This window comes from Lissotriton helveticus, chromosome 3_1 (assembly GCF_964261635.1).
Source record: "Lissotriton helveticus chromosome 3_1, aLisHel1.1, whole genome shotgun sequence".
Lineage (NCBI taxonomy): Eukaryota > Metazoa > Chordata > Amphibia > Caudata > Salamandridae > Lissotriton > Lissotriton helveticus.
Genome location: NC_136061.1, coordinates 1,101,501,348 through 1,101,526,074, shown reverse-complemented (window position 1 = coordinate 1,101,526,074; position 24,727 = coordinate 1,101,501,348). Strand labels below are relative to the sequence as shown.

Sequence of the window (24,727 nt, the reverse complement as noted above, 5' to 3'; positions counted from 1 at the left end):
TCCACCAGTGTCAGCTCTTTCGAACGTCGACTCTGCAGCTTTTACCCAGAAGGGAAGTGGCAAGACTGAGTCAAATTCTGCACAGTCTTTTTGTGCTTGAGTTGAGACGTGTCTTCATTTTGCAGTTGCCCAGAGAAGGAAACTGGGAATGTGAATGAGAAGGCCCCATAAAATGTGAAAAGTACCAAATAAATTTTTTGTCCTTGGCGGTGTTAAGCTTGGCTTTGCAGTACCTCGCGGCATTAAAATGCCTCAGGGAGCTTTTGTTGCAGGACTTCAAGTCCAGTTTGGATTCAAGGCACAAAAAAACAAATGTGTGGGGTTGTGACCAACATATGCTACCCGCAAGCATGGCACAGCTTAAATACTGTGGTATTCAGGAATACATGCCTGCACCCAGTCTTAAATTAGTTCGAAAAAGTAGGCAAAAAAGCTGGAAGCCCATCCCTGGATTCTCATTTAAGAGCACAGAAAATGAATGTGCATCAGTACACAGGGGTGGTGCATTTTGCGACTCAGTGTTGTAATATCGGCGGGATAAAGCTATCACTAGGTGCAAAGGCAACACGTTTCCACATGCAGGAGCTATTCAATTTGGCTCCAAGGGGATTTCAAAAGCAAAGGAATCGGCCGTTGAAGTATCCATCAGAATGCCAGAATACAACTTTAATAGTACAGTGCAAGCGGTGTTTTTTTTTTTTTAACATGTAAAGACATACCTTCCACTGCCACTCCTCTGCCATCCTTTCCTGATGTTTTTGAATGAAACAAGGTGCTATCATGATTTGGAGTTGACGAAGCAAAAAGCGGTTGGATGCCCAGCAATGGTGGAAAGAAGGTTGCACCAGCACGAGTGTGAGCATCTGCTGCCCGCCACCATTCTGTATACCCAAAAGTAAAAGAACACTTTGTGAAATGAAAATCATACAAAATAGTGTTTCATTATCAGTTAGGGCAGCTTTTAACTTGTATGGACGCCCACTTAATCACTATTAGAAGGCAGGGAAACCAGGCTAAGTAATTTCTATGATTCGAACTTCATACAATACACAAGACTAGAGAAACATGCATACAACAAATGCATAAATTATGAATAATCAAAATTCGAAATTTTTATTTCATTTTAATGGGAAGATGGGACCTTTTCAAAATGTGACTTGATTTTTAAAAGTGAAAACAATATGCTAGGTTTTTAAATATTGCTTTGTCTTTTTTGCTACTAATTCAATCCTTTTGTTTTGTCGCTGCATACCAGTGATTCAATTGGACTACAAATCATCCATCCACCAATCAAACTAAGCATAGCAACTTAATTTGTAGCTCTAGTTTCATATTCCTTCACTTTACATGGCATTTAAAATGTTCAATTGTCAATATTACATTTTTTTAAATATGTATATATATAACTTGTTGATCTGCTAATATTATTTCACTTTTCTAAACAGTTACAAACCCCCTAACCAGGCTTCACGGATTCCCAGGAGTCCACAGACCACAGGTTAAGAACCACTGAACTAGTGCATTTCTTGTAACATAAATAGTTAGGCACTTAAGTAAACACTCCCCAGTCAACATTCTCTGAGCAATAGAATGGTTTACATCTGTTTTTTATTGAGATTTCGTTCAAAGAATGCACACAAAAGGAAACGTTACAATCTCAAGTAATGGCACAGCCAGTGATATCCCCCAGTCGTGTGATTACCATGTTTCTACATTGGATTCAGCATGGAGGATGACGAGACAAACAAACATTGGCATAGCCAATAGGTCTCCCCTTTGGGACCTTTTAAGTGTTTAGCCCTGCAACACTTGATGTTGTTGCTCCAATGATATTGTGCTGGATAACTAAACACTTATAAGGTCCCAAAGGCGAGACCTATTGGCTATGCCAATTCTTGTTTACATTTAAATTTGTTGAGTAAAGAAGTACAAAGGGCAACTTCCATACGAAAGCAAAAAGAGTGGAAACCAGTTTACACAGCACGCGATGCTGCTTCAACCACATTGTAAAGGTTACTCTGCCTGGCTTCAAATATTAAGCTTTCATTGTGTAGATAATCACCCCTGTCTGACACTCCTGGGAGTGGCCTCAGGCTTGGGAGCAGGGAATTGCTACTACCTCAAGGATTTTCTGCATGCATGCCTTTCAGCCTACATTGAGGTGGGAGATGGGAATAGTCATAACGGGCCAGAAGAAGACTACAAGGAGGACCCAACAATGATTTCCTACCACATTTTGCCTCAGCAGACTCAAGGATGTGCTTTGACACAGAGCCGAGCTAGACAGTGCAGCCATCTTAATCATGCTGCAAACCAAAAATAACGACAAGTGTGGTGGGCAGGCCCTGGTGAGCTTGAGGAGGCATCAATGAGAGCACAGGGATTCGAGAGGCAAGCAGCACTTGTTAGAGAGAGCAAGAAAACATGAGCACTACTGCAAGACAAAAGTAGGTCCCTGATAGTAAGAAGTTGAAGAATACATCTCATGCAATCAAAAACAATGTAAAAAAGATGTGTTTCAGGGGAGGAACAAACACAAGAGCAAGGACAGCCATTAAATTAGAAACAAGCAGACGACGTTGATAAGAAAGCTGCCAAATCATGAGCAACGACCTGACCCAAAGCAGACTAGAACTTTTGGTGTTGTGCAAAATAGGCCTTGAGGTAAGACATAAAATAAAGCAATTAATCTTATTGATGTACCGGAAAAAGTTTGTTTGTTCAAGGTGGGCCACACATCACAATGTTAGGCGAGGTACTGGAGAAGTACTAGTCTACCTATGACTCAGTAAATGGGGCCCCATGTGTATGGAATGGCACGGCACAGACTCTGTCATTAGAAGTGTCCGGGACTAAAAGTACAATGCTAGTGACTTTGGCAATGGAACTAGATTTGGTGGACTTTGAGCAAGGTTATAGGGAATCGGCATGGTGCTGGAGGTGTAGCAAGGAAAATATAGACTCAAATATGGCAGAGCGATTTGGTTGTGTGGTAGCTACATTTCTACTTGCAAAATTGAAAAGAGGCAATAAAAAAGGGATGTAAAAGACTTGGCACATTCCTATTATAAATACTTATTTTGATATTTCTTGAAAATGTCTTTTGCGTTTTGCTTTGCGCTGGCTGACACTAATTCCGAACACTTTGGAAAGAGACATTTCCTTGCTGCATAAGAAGGGGAATGTGAGTCTGGAGTTTGCTGCTGTAAACTGACCAGACACTTTTAACCGCGAGGGTAACCGCTCCGGACAGTTTTATATTGCACGTTATGTTATATTATGTTAGCTTCCCAATCATGGCCCATCTGTATTCTGGAAAGCCGTCTTACGTTTTGAAATCTCACAACTGTTTGCTTCCTGGATCATTTTCTCCACACTTGGGTGCCTCTTGTCAGAATGCGAGCCATCGTATTTTAGGGCACTTTGTCTTCTGGGAGCAATTCTGGACAATAGGCGACAGTGAACGACTTTGGAGCCCGCTGCAAAATAGAAACCCACTGAGTGAGCGACCTAGGCTATACGTCCGACAGAACTGAGGCAAAATGGCAGTAGGGTGCTATACACACACGAACAAAGGCACCATTTGCAGACCAGCTTTTACCAAATAATGGCAGTGGGGAGAAAGGAAAGGGAGGTTTGTAAACAAGGGAACGAAATGCCAAATTAAGCTTGATAAAGAAAATGCTATCAGATGGGTATAAAATGAAAGGGGGGTGTAATAGTGTGTTGAAGTAAACAGTGGGCTAATTAAATGCATGGTCGGAAACGGGTGCAGGTTATGATGTGCAGCACGAAAATGAGCAGAATCACAATGTAGCCGCCACCAAGGGAAGATCAGATGGTGGGGATTCGGAAGGCAGTAGATTGGGATGCAGTATTGCATAAAAAATCCGACGGCAAGGCGGAACGCAGACAAAGTTAAGCGCGAGATAGAGAGGGGGGCGGCATGCTCAGTGGGCGTACAGTAATCGGAACTAGAGAACGGATGAATAAGCCACAAGAGACCAAGGGTGGTCAGAAACGTGGAAAGGAATGCAGGCCGAAACGCTTAAAGTGACAGGGTGATTAGAGGAGGGGTGGTTAGTCTGCTCTGGGAAGAACTCCTCAAAGAGTGCCTTCCTCAATCTGAAGCTTCTCAATAAAAATCAAACCCCATATTCCACCCATGGACCTCAAACAAGCCACCCAATCAATGCTGTTGTCTAGACTGGACTACGGGAACGCAGTCCTCTCCAGTACAGCTCTCTCCCACACAGCCCAACTCAAAAGAACTCTCAATGCAGCTGCCAGAATGGTCACCAGAGTAAAAAAAATATGACCACATATCGCCAGCACTCAGAGAACTAAAATGGCTCCCCGTCGAAATGTGTGGCAGCTTCAGAACTGCCTGCCTCACGCACAAAGCCCTGCACACAGGGAAACCGGAATACCTGGCCGCTAAACTTATGAAAGCCGGCCAGTCTAGAAGCCTCAGGAGCTCCTGATGGTCACCTTGTCCTCGAATGAACCGTGGACCTGCTTCCACTGGTTGTCTAGTTGCTCCTGCAGAGGACGCATTCTTAGTCTGCAATGAGGAATTAGGGGAATACATGATGAAATCACTCCCAGTAGAGACTTGTAGCGGCGTACTGAAAGACACCTTCTTTCTTGTAAGTCCCGAGCCAAGGTCTGTAATTTCTCCCTCCTTTCCGGAGTAGGGAAGGCTCTTGAGAGCTTTGAATCCAGGATGGCTCCCAGGAAACGAGCCTTTCTGGACGGGGCCAGGGATGACTTTGTTGTTTAGAGTGAGTCCCAGATTCTGAAACAAATGTGTACAAGCCTGAATAGCGTCCAGCGCTGCCTCCCGGGAAGGAGCTTTCGGCAACCAGTCGTCCAGGTAGAGGAAGACTTGGAAATGGTTCCTTCGCAGAAATGCTGCTACTGGTGCCAGCACCTTTGTAAAAATCCTCGGGGCTGAGCGGAGTCCAAAGGGTAAAACCCTGAACTGAAAATGGCTCTTGGCTACTGTGAATCGCAGAAACCTTCTGTGTGCTGGGTGAATCGGGACATGGAAGTACGCATCCTCGAGATCGAGCGTGGCCATGAAATCCCCCGGGCTGATAAGCTTCAAGATGTCCTGGAGAGAGACCATCCGGAAGGACAGGGAGATGACAAAGGTGTGGAGCTCCCTGAGGTATAAAATGGGGCGCCATTTCTCTAGCGTCTTCCTCACCAGGAAGAACCTCAAATAGAATCCTTGTCCCTTTTGATTTGAGGGGACCGGCTCTATCGCTCCCTTTTGGAGCATCAGTTGGACCTCGAGCCGCAGGAGACGCTGGTGTTTCGATGGAATGGCTGCCGGGGGTTGGGTGGAGGGACTTGCGTAAATTCCAGGGTATGCCCTTTCCGAATGATGTTGAGCACCCAACGGTCCGATGTTATCCTGGACCAGTTTTGAAGGTATTTGGTTACCCTGCCTCCAACTGATGATCTCTTGGAGGAGGGTCCAGTAGGAAGAGCCAGGAGGCCGCTATTGGCGTTTGGACGAATCTCGTCCTCGCCCAGCCTGTTTCCCCTTATTGTAAGGCCTGGAGTAGTTTGTTGACTGTCCCTGTCTCTGCTGATAAGGCTGACGGTATTGCTGGGTATCTGAGCCCGTGGAGGAATAGCGCTGCTGTTGATAGGATCCCCTGTAATTATTACCTCTGCCTCTGGATCCCTTAAAAGGAGACTTTCGGTATTGAAGGGTCCCCAAGGACCTGGCAGTCTCCGTGTCCTTTTTTATTTCCTGAAGAGTGTCATCAATCAGTTTTCCGAATAATGCTTCACCATCAAAGATAAGATCCAGGACCTTGTTTTGAATCTCAGGCCGAAACCAAGTAGCCTTCAGCCATCCTTGGCGACGGAGGACTGCCGCCCCGGCCAAGGAACGAAACGCTGTTGTTGCAATGTCCATTGCACAGTCAATGATCTCCATTGCCGTTGCTTCTCCCTCTTGCAAGATATTTTTTGCCTCTAATGTTGACTCAGGAGGTAGCTGGTATAGGTACAGGGCGACATCACACCAAAGCTGGCAGTCGTATCTACCCAAGATCGCCAGGGCATTCGCAGCTCGCACTAGAAGACTCGCCATCGATGAGAATCTTTTCCCCGCATTATCCAGTCTCCGCCCTTCCTTGTCCAGAGGAGTTGTTAAGGGGCAGAGGGGTTACGGGATTTCCTCCGCGCTGCCTGTGAGATAACCGAGTCTGGTCTTGGATGACCCGTTAAGGCCGCTGGTCCACCGTCGGGTGCCCTGTATTTCTTATCCAGACGCGGTAGCACAGGGACCACCGTCGCTGGGTACTTCATAGCCTTTAGGCCCTCCTTCCACCGATGATCTACAATAGGAATTGACCTAGTTGTTTTCCTAAAGGGTTCCTTGACATCATATAGGAAACAATCCGTAGCCACCACAGGCATGGCCAATTTGAACCTGCCAGCTGCTCCTTCCATCAGCTGATGGAAACCTCCAATGTCCGCTGGCGGGGAATCAACTGGATCCGGAACTGGTGATGAGGAATCGGGAATGATATATTCATCATATTCAGTGGTATGAACAGTCATGATCAGACTGTTGATCCTCATCCGAGGAATCATCATGGGTATCTGCCAGCCCGGAGGAATCCTGTGGAAAGGATGTTTGAGGCTGAGGAGAAACCTGAGCAGGTAAACCTGGCATCACCGTTGAGGCAGAAATCACTGTAGGCGCAGCAGGCGCCGGCGGGACCAGAATCGGCCTATACGCCTTAGATTTGTAGTCCTGCAGCATCTTATGCAGATCCTGAAGAAAAGAAGATGGCACTGTAACCATATCCTGCCCAGAATGGTGTTGCGACTGGGCCGTCTGATGATGATCATCATCCTCCTGATCGTATTCTCCTTCAGAGTCCGTCTCCTGGCATTTGACTAGAAGTTGAGAGGGACAATTGGCATAGCTGTACGAGTCCTGGTCATCCTCCTCTGACTCCCCTTCCTAAAAGAGCAAGGTTGGCAGCAGTGGGGTCACTCTCTTTGGAGAAGTCATCTCCGGCGTAATTCTAGTTACAGAAATCGTAATTCTCTTTTCAGAGGACAATACCGTTGACGGTTCCGTCATCGACGGTTGTACACATGTCGACGAGATCGGGGTCGTCGACGATGAAACCGTCGACACTCCAGCTGTCGTCATTGTCAAAGTCGCCGTCGTCGATGCCCTCGTCGACGAGACCGTCGTCGTCGTCACTATTATCGTCGGCGACGATGTAACCTTCGTCGTCGGCACCTTAGTCATCGATGCCTTCGTCGTCGGCGCCTTCGTCGTCGACAAATCTCCCGTCGACGCTGATGAACCTGCCGTCGAAGCTTCTTTCATTGACGACGGTTCCTTCGTCGATGAATCCCCAGTCGACGGGCTCGTCGACGATGTCAATTTCGATTTGTATTTTTCCGTCGATGGCACCTCCGTCGCCGACGTCTTCGTCGTCGAGGACTTAGAACTCCTCTCAGAAGACTGGGAAGAAGGTTTCTTGAAGGCTGAGGCAGTCTTCTCACCCTTGGAAGGCGTAGCAGGTCCTACCCTCTCCTTTTCACCTCGGTGAGGAGATTTGCAGGGACCCTGGCTCTCAGACTCACTGGGGGTCTTTTTTGAGGCCTTAGTAGATCGCACCACAGAAGGAGAAGGGGAACCCCTACCCCTCTTTACTGACCTTCTTGAGGAAGACATCGACGCTGCATCCTCACTGTTACTAGAGACAGTATCCTTCCTGGATTTCAGCTTCTGGAGCCAAGTCAAAAGTATACCGACTAAAAAACCCCATATGCAATATGATAATGCTATATTATTTGATGCAATGGTATGGTTATGTTTAAGAGATTGAGTCTGTAGCACTGACCACAAGTATACAGACAGATGTTCGCTTTGCCCTTTTGGCCATTTCTTTGTTGTTTTGTCTTGATTGTTGTGGGTCACGGCTGTGCCCACTTGTTATCTTTTTTTGTTCTTAAAATTCACTTTATCAATCAGAACATTTAAAATAAATTTTCTTGTCCGGCTGGACAAAATACATACTACTTATCAGGTGTATGATTAATGATTTTTGTATGTTATCTTGTCCACATGTAGGGACCACTGTTTTTTGTAAATTGGTAATAATAAATGGCCACGTTACGTATTTTTGTCTCAGTCGCAGTTTTCAGCTTCATTAAAATAGTTATAGATTCTGTAGCTTGTTGATTGCAATCATTTTGCCTTGTAAGCTTCAAGTCGGATTGTGGAATTTTATGTTGATTAGCCACAGAAATTGAGAATGAGGTAAATACTTGATGGAATTGAACTCATTCGAAATGGAGTTTGGGACTGACACAGTTTCTTTAGAATACTCAAATCTATTTCCTGAATATTATAGTGCCATTGGGTAAAGTGAGAAATAATTAGTTGAGGGTGGAGCCAGCCATGTTATTGTTTTTCAGAGTTCGGATATAGCCTCCCCTTTCTAGGGCCATGTGACAGCCTGGGAATGAGGCATGGGGAGAAAATATACAAACACACACACACACACACACACACACACACACATAAACACATATAAACACACACATATATATATATATATATATATATATATATATACACACACACATATAGGTACACACACATATGCACACACATATATATATATATATATATATATATATATATATATACACCCACATATCTACACACACACACACACATATATACACACAAGCATATACACACACACACACACACATATATACACACACACATACGTATATATACACACACACACACGTATATACACATATACACACACACCTATGCACACATACACACACACCTATACACATATATACACACATACACACACACATACCTATACACATATATATACACACATACATATATACACACACATATACACACACACATATCCACACATACATATATACACACGCACACACATATATACACACGCACATACATATATACACACACACATATACACACACACGTATACACATACACATATCCACACACCTATATATATATATATAAATATATATATACACACACACACACTCACATACAACAGTTCAGGGCACTCACACGGTTGCCAAAGTTACACATTTTATGCAAACGTGTTTCAGCTGTATGCCTTCCTCAGTGCTTCAAAGTGTATAAACAGACCACACAGCATGTAGTTCATTTAAATGGTCAAGCCAGCATCTTCATTGGTGGATTTAAAATAGTGACGATTAAAGAGGGACTATTCAAATATTCTTCCTATTACAGCTGTCATGTTAAAAAGGTAATGTCCTTGTGGATTTAAGATGTTAATCCTGACTTTGATGGCTCATCGGGATATCACAGTTCTGTAGGAAAGTATAATACATTGTCCTAATATCCACAGCATGCCATATACTTCACCTTTCTGATGTTTAGTCTGCCACATAATTGCTGTGTGTAGCATAGCCCCCACCAAGATTCCTCCGCTGACTAATATAATGTAATGAGGCATCAATGTAAGGTTTAACATCATAAATAGTACAAAGACATTGTATCACTAACATGACAGCCATAATAAGATGGCTATTTGCATAGTCCCTCTTTCATCGCCATTATTTTAAATGCACCATTTAAATGAACTACATCCATACATATTTAAACTGTAGTTATTCAACATGATTGTGAAATGGTTAAATTAACACTGTTAATACCAAGATCTTTTTTATGTGCTAATTTTCTTCTTTTTTCCAAGGCTATGTTTCCATTGTGTACCCTGATCACCGACGGCGCATACAGGAGTTTCACCCATTGCGTGAACCGAGAGCCGAAACTCATTGGCTCAAGACCTCCCATAAGTACTTCCAGCTTAGGGAGTTAACCACTTTCTCGAAGTCAAGGGCCACATCTGTTCTTCCCTAACCGTATACATCACACTGGATAGCCGCTGTAAGTTCAAGTGCATGCCCCTGTCTGGCATAAAGCTGCAATGGCCTTGGCGTTTGACTCGTTGCACTGGCATTACATGTTCTACGTCCTCTCTAGGTTTGATATACCAATAGAATATGTTAACTGGGTACGACTGCTATACATGAACCCCCCAGCGCGAGCACGTACGGGGCAACATATCACACAGCAGTACAGTGTTGCCAGAGGTACATGACAGGGCTGCCCATTATCGCAGTTAGTGTTCATCCTGCGCTGGAGCCCCTTTTGTATAGACTCCGGACCCTAGTGGGACACAAGGGAATAGTGAGGGGAACCACGGCACACATTGTCTCTGCATATGCAGACGACCTCATCCTATACATTAACAATATGGATGCAGACTTTGAACATCTGCTCTCCACCTTTGCTATCTTCCAGAAAATAACAGGCCTCTCGATTAATGTCAATACATCTTATACCTATTTTTTTGATGACCATACGTAATGGACAGTTATGCTTTGGGTCATGGAAATTTCACATAGCACCAGATACCTTTCGATATCTGGGAATCCAGATATACTGGGACACAGCAAACTTATTGGATGGCAACCTAACCCGTTGGATAACTGCCCTCAAGTACCCAATTTCAATTTTGGACCTCTCTGGCCATATCGGTGGCAGGAAGGGTGGCCATAACCAAGATGAGGCTGCTTCCGAGGTTGGTTTATTATTTCACCAATCTGCCCATAATTGTACCAGTAGGGGTTTTTAAATTGTTGATTTCCTTAGTAATTGAGTAGATCTGGGGAACAGGACGCAGACGTATTGGACTCTGAAACTGCAAGTGAGTACAAAACAAGAGGGATTGGGTGTATCTGACTTGAAGGCGTACTGTTATGCAAGCCAGCTACAATGGCTAGCGTATTGGGTGGCAGGGCGCAACCTACAAGAACTAGATAGGACACGTCAGACATGGGAACGCAGAGCCATACATAAGCTCTTACTGCCCAAGGCCAAGATCCCAGCGTCGGCACCCCATTTGTAGCGAATAGCCATAATATATTGGAGAAGCGCATTGAGGTACACGAAACAGATGTCTCCATATGCTCCCACCATTCCACTGCTGGGTATCCCCACCCACTCAGGTGTAGTTACCAGTCGACGACTGTCGGTTTGGGTAGGCATGGGGATTACTACAATTGGGACGTTCTTCTTAGAGAGCACCCTAATGTCACATGACGCCTTTGTACGAGAACATGGAGTGCCGAACAGACTGTTCCTCTTACACACTAGTATCACTAGATTTATTTGCAGTACCTGGGCTCCGAGGGGTCGCGAACCAGACTATGCAATACCTGATGGGGAACGGAGCTCACCTGACAAGGTGATTATATCAGGGGATCCGTACAGTCCATAATAAGTAGAACAGCCGCTCCATAATAAGTGGAATAGGGATGTGGACGCATACTTACAGATAACGAATGGGACATCATCCTGGGGCATCCAAAGAAATTATCTCATAATCCCAAATTTAAATTCATCCAGTCTATGCTACTACACAGGGCTTATTTGATCCCGCGTAGATTGAGCATCATGTTCCCGGGCACCGGATACATGCCTGCGCTGTCATTCCCCTGACGCAGGACTAATACACATTCTATGGGATTGCCCAAGATTAGGACACTACTGGGCGTCTGTATGTAAATAATGAAGGATATCACCCCGGTGCGGAGTAATGACTCAATGGAATACTGCTTACTGTGATTGGGGCCACGAGGGAAGATGGGAAACCCACTTCATAAATATGCAAATCTTGCCCGTTTACTAGCCAAACGGAACATTACAACACGATGGAAAGCTACTAGAGCGCCATCTTTGCAGGAATGGCATATGGAAATGATTAGATGAGGTAGGGCGAAAGGACTGAAATTAGAAAGAGAAGAACACAGGGGATTGCGCAAAACACGATCTCTATGGAATGGATGCAAGACCTTTCTGCATATGCTTATGTTATAAAATCAATAAAATATGTTTAAAAAAAACTGCACTGGCCTTTGTTAACTAGGTGGGTGACCACTTGGTGCAACCAGTTCGCCCGGGCATTGAAGACACTTTTTTTGTTAACAATTATTGTCGATAAAGGTTTGTATGATCCTGGATCTTTGTCAGGCTTGCAGATCATCATGCTAATAGTTTCCCTCATGAGCTCTGGCAGTATACATGCTCTATTCACTTCCGGGACTGTCTCCAGGACTTGGGGACTAATTGTGCACTGTATTGCTGGTACCATTCAACTGGAAGACTGTTAGGTCCTGGGGCTTTGCATCGGTGCATTTCCCCCATGGCCTACGCCAGCTCCTCTGCCCGGAGTTCTGCCTTCAGCTTTGCATAGTGTTCGCCCCTCACCCTGGGAATCTCCACCAGATTTAGAAACCTCATTATCTTGGGAGGGGGCTCAGTCCTGGTTCCTCGGTAAAAGCGTGCCAAGTGCATGTGTAGTGCATTTATCCCTGCTTGCCTGCAGGCTACAGTGCCATCGGTTTTATTTAGATTCAGGATCCTGGGGATGCAACATAACCTTATTTAATCAAGTTGGCTCAAGGGCAGTGGGCTCAGTACACCACACTATTGCTGAGGCAGACCGCATAGGCTCACATGCACCTCTTATGACTGCAGAAATATGGAAAACCCTTGAATTTGTCTATTTAGAAAGCGGGTAATGTGCACACTATGGGGGATTTATTCCTTAAGTTCAATTCATCTACAGAAACCCAAAACATACCTGGTGTAATACCCATGCATTTTTTACAATTTGGGAGATTGCCAAAGGCAACGAAGGACATATGGAGTTTGCTCCTCAAGATGCAAGTAACACGCACTGCAGATTACTGGTACAAGTTCTACACTCTGAGATGCACTACACATGGGCTACGAAGAGATACACATACTGTATCTCTCAAAAATGCTCATCTTTTAGGGTGGAAACAAGGTTCTTATGACGTACAAAACATACTGATTTTAAATATTTGACTCCTCAAGTTATTCCCCTTTATGGAACAAAACAAGTTTGCTGTGACCCAAGTATGGACATTGGTACGACATCAATAAGAAAATGATTTAAACAATAAAATATGGTGTTCATTAACTCAAGATCATAAATTATAAGGAAACCTACAAAGACACCACCATAAGAATTTGGCTCAGAAAAGAATACCAATTATGTGACAAGACAATATTGGGGAGTGCCCCTCTCACTCTACATTAATGCTTGCTTCCTCACCATATGAGAGCTACTAGTGCCTGAAGTCACTCACACTTTTTCCCTTTGCTTCTCTCTTAAGAGCGCAACATTCATGCCTCCCAGCCTCTTGTATGACCTCTACAGATGCATTTTATATTTCGTTTATGGAGTGAGAATACACGAAAATCATGATAATCCAGATATGACTTCTCTCCTCCATAGTATGGGAATTTGACAGATAGATATGGCACAGTAACTGAAAAAGGAAAGGTAACACACAAGATGAAAGGGGAAAAAAATCGGACCAACATAAGAAAAACTGCATCCTTACCAAGCAGACAGCAAAAGATCGTCACTGTCAGGAATACGGTCATGGAACTGGTCTTTGCCAGAATTGGTCACTTTATTATTAATAATTAAAACATGCATTACGGAGTTACTAATCAAGAGACTGGTGATGATGCTTCCGGGAGTTGGCCAATGTCTATGTCAAAATCAAAAGTGTATCAGGATAACTCTCCTGTCTTGCTTGGAACCTTGTTTATAATCTGGTAAAGCAAAGTGATAGCTGGGAATTATTAGTCAGGCTCCAAGGTGTTTTAGTTCAACAACATATATTCTTGCAGATTTTGGCTCACTTCTGCAGCTCAGCAGGTTATTTAACTGGGATTTACCAGACTAGAGCCAAGTAATTTGTTTTTTACGTCTAATTTTCCTAGCGGAATTTGTTGTCAGCTATATTGTTGTTTTATTAACTGAAGCGCAAACACGGTTCATGTTCATCCTACAAGCTTACTGCCTGTACTATTACCTACCAAGTGTAAGTGTGTTGTTCGATGACAGATATCGTTTTATGAGCACCCACACTCTTTAATGTATCAACACTCCTGAAATAGTCACAGAAAAACAATATTTTGTCTCTGCTGTATAATCAAAATGTAACAATAGTTGATTCTCTTTGTTTACAACAAGGTATGTCACAATAAGAATTATTTTCAGCACTCTACTTAAAAATGTTATATTGTTTATGACGGGTACATAATATATGTTGCAACTGTGATATATTTCAGACATTTTTTATCTCAAGTATCAAATCATTTGTAACAATGTGTCACTGGTAGTTTACCTGGAAAGGGGGACAGCCTGGAATGCGCTGCTAAGGCTGAAGATGCACCAAGTGTTCCCAAGCCACCAAATTCTGAGTGACCTGAGCTGGCTGTATGTAGACCAAAAACTGGATGACTAACCATTGAAAAGGCACTAGACACTGAAGACAAATTAAACAACTGATCACCAGACGCTCGGAACAAATGGCCTAAAGAAAAAAAGTGAAAAAAGACAGAATGTAATAGGTACAAAAGTAAAGAAAAATCAATTGACAAACTTCATTCAGCTTCTATATGTAATTCGGTGATTTTCAGAACAAAAACAATGATACGAACAGAATTCTGGTTTGAGTAAAAGAGCTGGTTATTCTACTAATGACCAGAAAAAGTTTTATTGTCTTCAATAAAGTGTTTTGTCATTTATTTGACAATTACAAAAATATCATTTACTATGAAATGGTAACTCAGCTACAGTTACAGGCCAGTAAAGTGGACATTCCATGCCTGCCTGTTTCTTGCACCTCTGATGTGCTCAACTTCCTTAGCACCACACCACCCCCAGAGGCAAATTCACCTCACAGAGGAATAGGGGATAGACAGCTCCTTTGTACAAATGTAAACGTGCAGCGCTACCTCTCTTTAGGTCTCGCCTAGGCAGCGCTTGTGCTGTCTCTTCGATACATGTTGTATCTAGGATATGGTTTTTGTTGCTATCCTTTAGAACTGTTGGCATTTCATTTGTGAATACACTTAGTAGTACCTCCTTTAGGACTTTTGTATCCACCTGTTAGGAATGCCCCTCTTACATGTGTTCTTACTGTTCAGGTCATTTCCAGCTAGCGAGAACTCTTTTTTTAGTGGAACTGCCTCTTTGCTAGTTAACTGTTTTATTTACTTGTGCAATTAAACTTCGGTCGCATCATTTGCTTGCTGTTGCTTTATCTCCCTTGCCTCCCCCTCACCCCTCCCACAACACTGCTTTGTTGTTTCATATCCCTTCATCTCCCGGTGCCTCACACTCACCATTCCCACAAAACTGCTCACAGGCCCCCACCACCCCTTAGGCCACTGCTGTTTTGCTAGCTTTTTCTTTTTAACTTTACATACACTTTTATTTATACAGCGCACCTAGCCATGGGCTCTGGGAACTTAAACATTCAGCCGTTTATCACATGATGTTGAGCCTGACTGCAGACCCGAACACAGATCCCCAGCTCATCAGTCGGCAGCTCTCTTCGCTGCACCATATACTTTGCCTAGCCATGTTGCAGGTTGCAGTAGCATAGGTGGCCAAAAGAGGATCCAAGGGACACCTAGTGTCAGCCTATTGTACTGTACCCTCTCAACAATGCTTGTTTTAATGTCAGAACTGTCATTTTCATTCCCAGTGCTAAGGTGTACAACATAAAAAATAAAAGAAAAACCACAACGGAGTTCTTTATTTTATTAAGGTGGGGAGGGCATATCTATCGCATGGGTAAAAAACACTGGCATTTATAATGTCAATAGCTCCAACTCCAACAAATGCGGGACCTATTACATTTCGAATGCTTGTTTATCAGAAGCGGCTTCTCTTTCTCCATTGCACTGGGCCGGCCCCTCCATTTACTTCAGTAAAGTGGAATGTCAGCCATTACCACCTAAAAGTAGAAAAAAAAAAACCTAACATTTAATTTATTTTGACTACTGGCCATTAGGGTTTACACTCCCATTAAGCAAAAGAAGGGGAGAAGCCAACACAGAGTGACAGAGAAAGCAGCTTCTGATAAAGAGCTGGAACTGCGATAGAACAGAGGAACCATTTATCCCCTCACCCACAGTGAGATAAATTCACCAATAAGGGAGGCAAGGTGCCAATAGCCTGATTGACCTTAATTGTAGGGCAGTACGTGCTTTCTGTTACCCTGTTCATTATGGTGCCTCGCCTGCAGCTTGGGCCCATAAAAGCGAGAACTCTTACTTGATCGATCATGTTGAATAAAACATGGTTATTCTTGAGACAAGACTACCCAGGAAAAGTTCACCGAAATTCTTGTCAAAGACTTTAGTGGTCTTCTGGGTTTGATACTGAAATTAATTGTAACCACGTAATTCAAGAGTTCTACATACATTTAAATGTGGGGTCAATGCTATTTAGATTGTAGCCTCTGCTTACATTTTTGTTTACCGGGTTTTATACACTTGCAGGTGATAGTGTGCTTAACTAATACGCATAACATACTCTCCCTTTATTGGTATAACATGTTATCAGTCAGAGTTGCCCTCTCTCACCTCTGCTCTTTTTATTTGCACTAAATGTTTACCTTACAGTTTCTGTTTGACTAAAGAATTAGCTCATGTACATTTTATATTCTTATTTGGATCAAATTCACAAAACACAAGTTTGTATTATGAACATGTCAGATTATACTAAAGTTTTTAGTTATCATTTAAACAGAATGTAATCAGAACTGTCATTCTAAATATTTTTTTTCTTCTATGGCAGATAATTCTAGTATTGAATGGGTTCCTTCTTCTGTTAAATAACTAGGTAGATCAATTACAAAACAGTAGATACCATTTCTTTAAATTACGATAATATGTTGATAGGCATAGAAGATGGTATAGCTAGATGGTCTTACAATTAATCATGTCAGTCGAGGGGAAGCTTTAAAATGATTATTGCTTCAAAATATACCTATATTTAAGTATAGTAACTAGCTCTCATTTATTTCACATTTAAACTATTTGTTTAAATACACAATCTTTAGATTTAAGAGGTTGGAGCTTAAGCAAGGTTTCTTCTTATAACAGTGGCCTTTTTGGTATGGCAGGGCTTCTTATGGATTGCAGGCAATTCGAGAAATAAACACTTGAATGGTTGTTTTTTCCAATTAAAATCTGTTATATTCATTTTACTCCCTACATTATTACCTATGTTTACACCCAAATATGTGTTCATGTAACAACAATTTTATTTCCTGAAACAGCTCAGTTAAAATTTGAAATCATTTGTTTGTTAGCTCTGTTATGGATTCTTGCTTATCTCCACCTCAAAATAATGCCATGATTTAACATTGAGGCACATCTCTTTATTGAAAAGGCTGACTTTGAAGAGGTGTCGCTCATTATCGGGCTTAACCTGTAACAATGAAAAAAATGTTGTGCTCAATTTATCAAACTAATTTTACCTCACTTTGGAAGAGTTAACATTCTCTACAATTGAAAAATGTAATTTTTAGAATCTTACCCACTAATTGCTCAATGATCCAACCCCACTTTAATTTAGACTAAAATAAATCCATTCTCACTTATTGCTCACATATTTTTGAAAGTTTATAAACTGTTTACACCTTTACATTAAATATACATATTTAATAATGGTAAGAGTGACTAAAGCATCCATTCATGATAAGAAGATGCTTTTTATTTGGAAATGTAATGGCAGAGGGTTTTTCCTCATTATTCAGTTTGACAATAGTTTTATTTGTTGCTGATGTTATGTTGAGGAACCTTAATCAAATGCTTAAAGATAACATTTTAAAATCATTTAAATGGTGGGCTCTTTATGGTCAACACACATGATTTTTAATTGCAAACCAGTTGCATACTTTTCGACTGATTTGAGGGACACAATTTGTTAAATTTCTCAAATAAAATATCTAATATCGATGCACCTTATATATCAGCCTTAACAGTAACATTTTATACAAACAAAAATGAGTGTAAACCCTTTTACATTGTTATCGCTTGGGAAATGAGATGTATTAAAACTAAGGCTCCCGGTTTTCTGTTTAAATGGATTTTTACATATAAATACAGACAGAAAAAGGTTTTCCCTTTGTCTGCATTCATGTATAAAATGGAAAAATGCCAATAATTAGGTTTAACTTTGTTGTGCTCTTCGAGGAGAAGGCAAGTCTGTCTGAGCGCAGGTGGGGAGAGGGCTTATCGAATTTCAGCTTTGTCAATTCAAAGGTCGATGTTAAGGTGCCATTAGGCCTCCTTTTGTTTAAGTATCCTGGCTTTGAACATTCCTGGCGGGAGCAGAGGTGCGGCAGGATGCACACCTAAAAGAAATGGAGGAAAAACAAATGCACAACGCTAATCACTTCACAGATAGGAGAGGCATGCTTTTGACTTTGTTCAGCCCCTAGATTCAAGAGATATGCGTGCGCTTTACATCATACATTATACTTTCGTGTGAAATGATCTTCGGAGCCAGCTGCTTGCTGGACCTGTAGTGCAGCTGCTTTTTCCTGCTTCGTGCCTCCGAGTGTGCACAATATTGGTCTAATGGCCTCTGTAGTAAGTGTTAGAGGGTGTCAATAGACATTTTCATAATTTGGCAACGTTGTTAAGGTCCTCTTTAAGACTGTGGTGGATGATTTCAGGACCAGTGCGACTTTCACAGGGAGTTCTGCACAGCACCGTATGTACTGCAGAGTACTGCAGCATTTTCGGTCTGGGGAGGCTCTTACCGGAGAAAGAAGCTTTGGGGTCAGAACAAGTGAGGAAGGCGTTAACGTTTACTGTTCAATGCCTGTGCTCGTCTTGCGGGGTTATACTGATTTTGTGAGTTAGTTCCGGAGTAGCATGCTACTGGATAAAAAAGCGCTTCAATGCCTTGTAAAGGGAGGTAAGCGCTATATAAATGCAATTACAATACAATAAATCATGTGCAAATCAACGCATAGGATTTGTTACATAAGACAGCGAGGCTTACAAGGCCCTTCATAGCTCACTGTCTTATATTAAAAGATTTGCAATTTCTTAACAGCAAGTAACAAAAGGATCTCTTTGTTAAAAGCAGTAACCCATTTACCCATAATCATAAATCTATCTGAACCTATAACAACCAAGCGCGCATTGTCTTTTTAAATAAATGTGAATAAATACTAAATACAAACACAACAGTGATGGACAGAATGTGGATCAATGTCACACATTCACCCCAGTCCAAAGATCTGGGCCCAAATCCATCGTTTTTCCACTCCACACCACCCTGGGTTAGACAATGGCGATATGCAAATCAGCGCTGACCCTGTGCCCCATGGGAACAGTCCAGTCCGAACTACAAAAGCCATGTCCTTCCCAGAACGGAAACAAGCATCCGAGGACCGGCCCGGTTTCGAGGTAACACCTCTCATCAGCCCGGCTAGCTTGATTCCAGTGGTGTGGAGTGCCTGGGACTCACGTCTGAGCATCCCCAGTACACTTAGATCGGTAATTGCAAACACAACAATGTGTCCTCGGATGCTTGTTTCCGTTCTGGGAAGGACATGGCTTTTGTAGTTCGGACTGGACTGTTCCCATGGGGCACAGGGTCAGCGCTGATTTGCATATCGCCATTGTCTAACCCAGGGTGGTGTGGAGTGGAAAAACGATGGATTTGGGCCCAGATCTTTGGACTGGGGTGAATGTGTGACATTGATCCACATTCTGTCCATCACTGTTGTGTTTGCAATTACCGCTCTAAGTGTACTGGGGATGCTCAGACGTGAGTCCCAGGCACTCCACACCACTGGAATCAAGCTAGCTGGGCTGATGAGAGGTGTTACCTCGAAACCGGGCCGGTCCTCGGATGCTTGTTTCCGTTCTGGGAAGGACATGGCTTTTGTAGTTCGGACTGGACTGTTCCCATGGGGCACAGGGTCAGCGCTGATTTGCATATCGCCATTGTCTAACCCAGGGTGGTGTGGAGTGGAAAAACGATGGATTTGGGCCCAGATCTTTGGACTGGGGTGAATGTGTGACATTGATCCACATTCTGTCCATCACTGTTGTGTTTGCAATTACCGCTCTAAGTGTACTGGGGATGCTCAGACGTGAGTCCCAGGCACTCCACACCACTGGAATCAAGCTAGCCGGGCTGATGAGAGGTGTTACCTCGAAACCGGGCCGGTCCTCGGATGCTTGTTTCCGTTCTGGGAAGGACATGGCTTTTGTAGTTCGGACTGGACTGTTCCCATGGGGCACAGGGTCAGCGCTGATTTGCATATCGCCATTGTCTAACCCAGGGTGGTGTGGAGTGGAAAAACGATGGATTTGGGCCCAGATCTTTGGACTGGGGTGAATGTGTGACATTGATCCACATTCTGTCCATCACTGTTGTGTTTGTAAATACTAAATACGGCATCTTTTTTTTTGCTCTCGACAAAATAAATATGGATAAATACTGAAAAAATGACCCAAAAATAAATATGGATAAATACAGACAGAAATGTAAAAAACAAATAAATAACATAAAACCGGGAGCCCTAATTACAACCAATTGGAAAGATTCCGTTTGAATAATTTACTATGCTTCGTGGTAAATGGGTTAATTTTAAAAGAGAGTTGAATTTTGCCTCGTCTTCTTGAAGGTCACCTTTATGTGTTAACAGTGAATTCGTCAAGGTAGACACGATGAGAGCGATTACAAGTGACCTAGTAATCAGCCAGCTATTCCTGCTCTCTGACATAATGGCTACTGAGGGCATTTGGTAATACCAGAGAGGAGTGAGAACTACTGCTGATTACAGTAATGAGCATAAATCATTTTCTACACTGATTTCTCCCATTTTTTTTTAGCAACTTCAATGAACTTTTCCTATAAAACATTCTGCCTGCGGTCAGCATACTCTTCTGTGTCCATGTGAAAAAAGGCACCCTACAATGTTCCATGGGGTATGTAATCACAATGAAGCTGGTTTCACTCTTACCAGCTGCATCGGAGTTAAAGGGCCACTTATAAATGTGGGGTTTATTAAACAGATATGTTAATACTATAGATAAGGAAGAGAAAGCAAAAAGAAAACCTGCAGTTATAGGTTTGTAGCTTGCTTAGGCTGCAAATCCACAAGCTATGTATAATTGCGGCGTATAATGCTGGGTCTGGAAATTAGTGTTTCTCAAAAACTCTGGTCAACAACCGTGACTGGAATAATTCACCTTAGTTAATCCTACAGGCCACAAAGCATTAGGGCACAGACTACATTTTAGATTGGGTTTACGCTGACTTGCAATGCATCTTTGTTGCAATGTAAGCATGTATAAAATAGAATTTGATTGCTCAGCTGACCCCTTCCTGTTAAGGAAAGGAGTGTGACAAAACGTAATCAGAAATATCCAGGATACTTTTAGTTACAAACTTCATTTAGTTTTTACGTCCCATTGACTATTCTATAAAAAATTCACATGACTTGTATTTATGTATGTTCATGCCTTACAGATGTCAGCCAGTAATATTCTTCCTCAGAAAGGTATGGTGGCACCTTGTTAGAATTTGGATTTCTGGTTGGCTAAGGTTTGCACCAAAGCCAGGCAGAAACCACCACTCTAGTCAGGATAAGGGAGTTACACTCCTAAAGAAAAACCCTGCTCATCCCCTTGGTAGCTTGGCACGAGCAGTCAGGCTTATCTTAGAGACAGTGTGTAAAGCATTTGCACATAACCAACAGTAATACAGTGTAGGCACTACAAACGGACACCACACCTGTTTAGAAAAATAGCCAATATTTAATATAATTAAACATCCACAGTACAGTACTTTAAAAATAGTTGCGTTGCAAGATGTCTTTAAATTGCCAAGGTACGTTGAAAAAACAGTTCCTTGATGTCGATAGCTCCCTCCGGGGCTATCACGGCGTCGTGAACAAACAAATCCAAACAGTTCTGGCTGACCGTGGCATTGCGGGTCTACTGCGGTGTCGGGGAGACCCGCAAACAGTACCTTTCAGAGATGCAGGTCATTGATGACCTCTCGTTGCCACACCTGTTGCAGGTCGATCTCCTCTCCGATGGAATCAGGAGCGCTGGCGTCGGCAGGCGTCAGGTGCTGCGGTGCAAAGTGCAGCAGTGCGGTGCCCTCAGGTCGCGGTGCGGCAGCGGCTCGGTGGCGGCGTCGGTGAGACCAGGGTCACGGTGTGAGGTGAAGGCGGTGCTCGCCACGGTGCTGGCAGGTCACGGTGCAGCAGCGGCGTCGCTGAAGCACTGTCGTAGGTTGACAACTGGAGTCTATTGCACCGGCATCGGTAGGCCAAGGCTGCAGTGCGGGATTAGGGCGGTGCGTCGTGTAACTTTACGAGCGGTGCCCTCGAACCCCGGTGCAAGCAGCGGCGGCAAGTCCGGCGTGAAGCGGCGTCATCGGGGATATCAAGGCATAGTCGTGAAACGAGGCGGTGCAAAATGCGGTGCATACAGGTCGCGGTGCGAGCAGCGGCTCGGTTGCGGCGTCAGCAGGCGGCATCCGTGAGACCAGGGTCGCGGTGCGGCGTAGCCCCCTGCGGTGTTGGGCCTGAAACTTCTTGAACAGGGGGCAAGCTCTACCTCAAGCCCTTGGAGATACTCAGCACAAGTAGTTCTCTGAAGTCTTTTCTATCCCTGAGACTTCCAACAGGAGGCAAGCTCTACTTCAAGCCCTTGGAAAAAATTCGAACAGCAGGATGATGAAAGCACAGTCCAGTCCTTTCCCTGCTCAAGACAGAAGCAACCACTGCAGGCCAACCCCTCAACACGCGTCATGGGAGCAGTACTCCTCTCCTCCAGCTTTCCCTTTCCTTCTTCCTGGCAGGTTCCATAGTTCAGAAGTAATCTAAATCTCTGGGGTCTGGCCCCCAATATTTATACCAGCAAATCCTTTGTCCTCTGAAGGCCGAGGGGCCTATACCTAGTTCAAACCAGTTCTGGGTGCATTCTGCCAGTGTGCACCTTCTTCCTTTGTCAGTGTGGGCCAGGGTCATCAGACACACCACAGGAGGGGGAGCCAGCATTGTGGAAGGCGAGCCCAGCCCCATTCAGACCAAGGTGCAACTCATCCTACCCATCTATGTGTAGATTTTCCTATTCAGCCCGGTGCTGACTCACCCTGTCTCCTGGAATCCCCCAGCCCCTGTCACTCAAACTCCAGACAAGGAACACACAACCTAGCAGTAGCAGGCTTGGATGGTTAGGTCAGAAAATACCTACTTTCTAAAAGTGGTATTTTCAAACCCAGTATGTTAAAACCCACTTCACTAAAAGATGTATTTTATCATTCTGAATTCAGGCATACTAAACTCGAATTTCTACCATGTTCCCCGAGTCAGTTAGGCTTATAGGATGTAATAATCAAACTGGCCATTCTGGCCTATGGGAAACAGATAACCTTGCAGTAGTGAAAAACAAAGTAGGCTGTAATTCACTATCAGGACATGCCACACACACCAGGGCATGTCCTACCTTTTACATATAATGCACCCTGCCCATGGGGGTACCTTGGGCCTACCTTAGGGGCGACTCACCTGTAGAAAAGGGAAGGTTTCAGGACTTGTAAGAGAGTGCACTTGCCAAGTAGACATGGCAGCCCCAGGCTAAGCACAGGCTCTGCAGGTGGCAGGCCAGAGTTACACTTTATGGGCTGTTTGCGTGGGTGGCACAATCTAGTGCTGCAGCCCACCAACTAATAATCGAAAAGAAGTGCCAATACTGTATGTGAATTTGGAATAAATTATCTCAACACATTTGAACTAAACAAATTGTCTTGATCTCACATATAGGAGAAGATTTAATCCTTTATTTACTAAATGCTTTTTTGTTCATAAGTTTGGTTTATGATTTCACCAAATTTCCATTTTTTCAGACCTTATATACACAACATATACATTGATCACAAATAAAAAACCACAAAGGTTATATACATTATCAATCCAATTTCATTCATTACTCAATCATCCTAACTAACATACACCCACAGACAACATATAATCATAAATTTACACTGGAATATCACATTTCACAGAAAGCCCAATAATAATTTTCCTTTTTATACAAATCAGTTTTGTAGATTTTTGGCTATAATGGTCTTGGCTATAACGGTCTACGCGTTTCGAACTCAAGTTGTTGTAGAGTTCTCATCGCCCGCAAGTTACTGACGAAGGCTAATCACAAGACTGGACGCTGCTTCAAATAGAAAGAGGTAAACAGCGGCTTATAACGACACTAGACTAAGACACGCTGCTGCCTGATGAAGGATTAGACTAGACGTTGCCCAAACAGAGATAGGCAAACAGCGGCTTACAATGACACTAAATCAAGATATTCTGCCCGGTTCCACAGGAGTCTTAAAAGCGCCCGCGCTGTCCTGTTGATACCGTTCATAACTAAACAAATTTGACTGAACGTCGGGGATCACCATTTTTTCAGCCACACGAACTCTGAATTACAGAGATTCTGGTCCTGATGAGAACTCTACAACAACTTGAGTTCGAAACGCGTAGACCGTTATAGCCCAGACCATTATAGCCAAAAATCTACAAAACTGATTTGTATAAAAAGGAAAATGATCATAGGCCTTTCTGTGAAATTTGATATTCCAGTGTAAATTTATGATTATATGTTGTCTGTGGGTGTATGTTAGTTAGGATGATTGAGTTATGAATGAAATTTGATTGATAATGTATATAACATTTGTGGTTTTTATTTGTGATC

General features: G+C 43.2%; 1 protein-coding gene across 15 annotated transcripts in view; it reads right to left on the bottom strand.

Moving 5' to 3' along the window:
- BAZ2B (bromodomain adjacent to zinc finger domain 2B) overlaps positions 1-24,727 on the bottom strand; it is a 1,221,971-nt gene that overhangs the window by 974,528 nt on the left and 222,716 nt on the right. For all 15 annotated transcript variants that reach the window (XM_078681689.1, XM_078681691.1, XM_078681692.1 and 12 more), the window contains exons 4-5: positions 14,320-14,508; positions 720-881 (exon numbers count right to left, since the gene is read on the bottom strand). In XM_078681689.1, the coding sequence (XP_078537815.1) occupies positions 720-881; positions 14,320-14,508 (351 nt within the window). The remainder of the gene's footprint in view (positions 1-719; positions 882-14,319; positions 14,509-24,727) is intronic.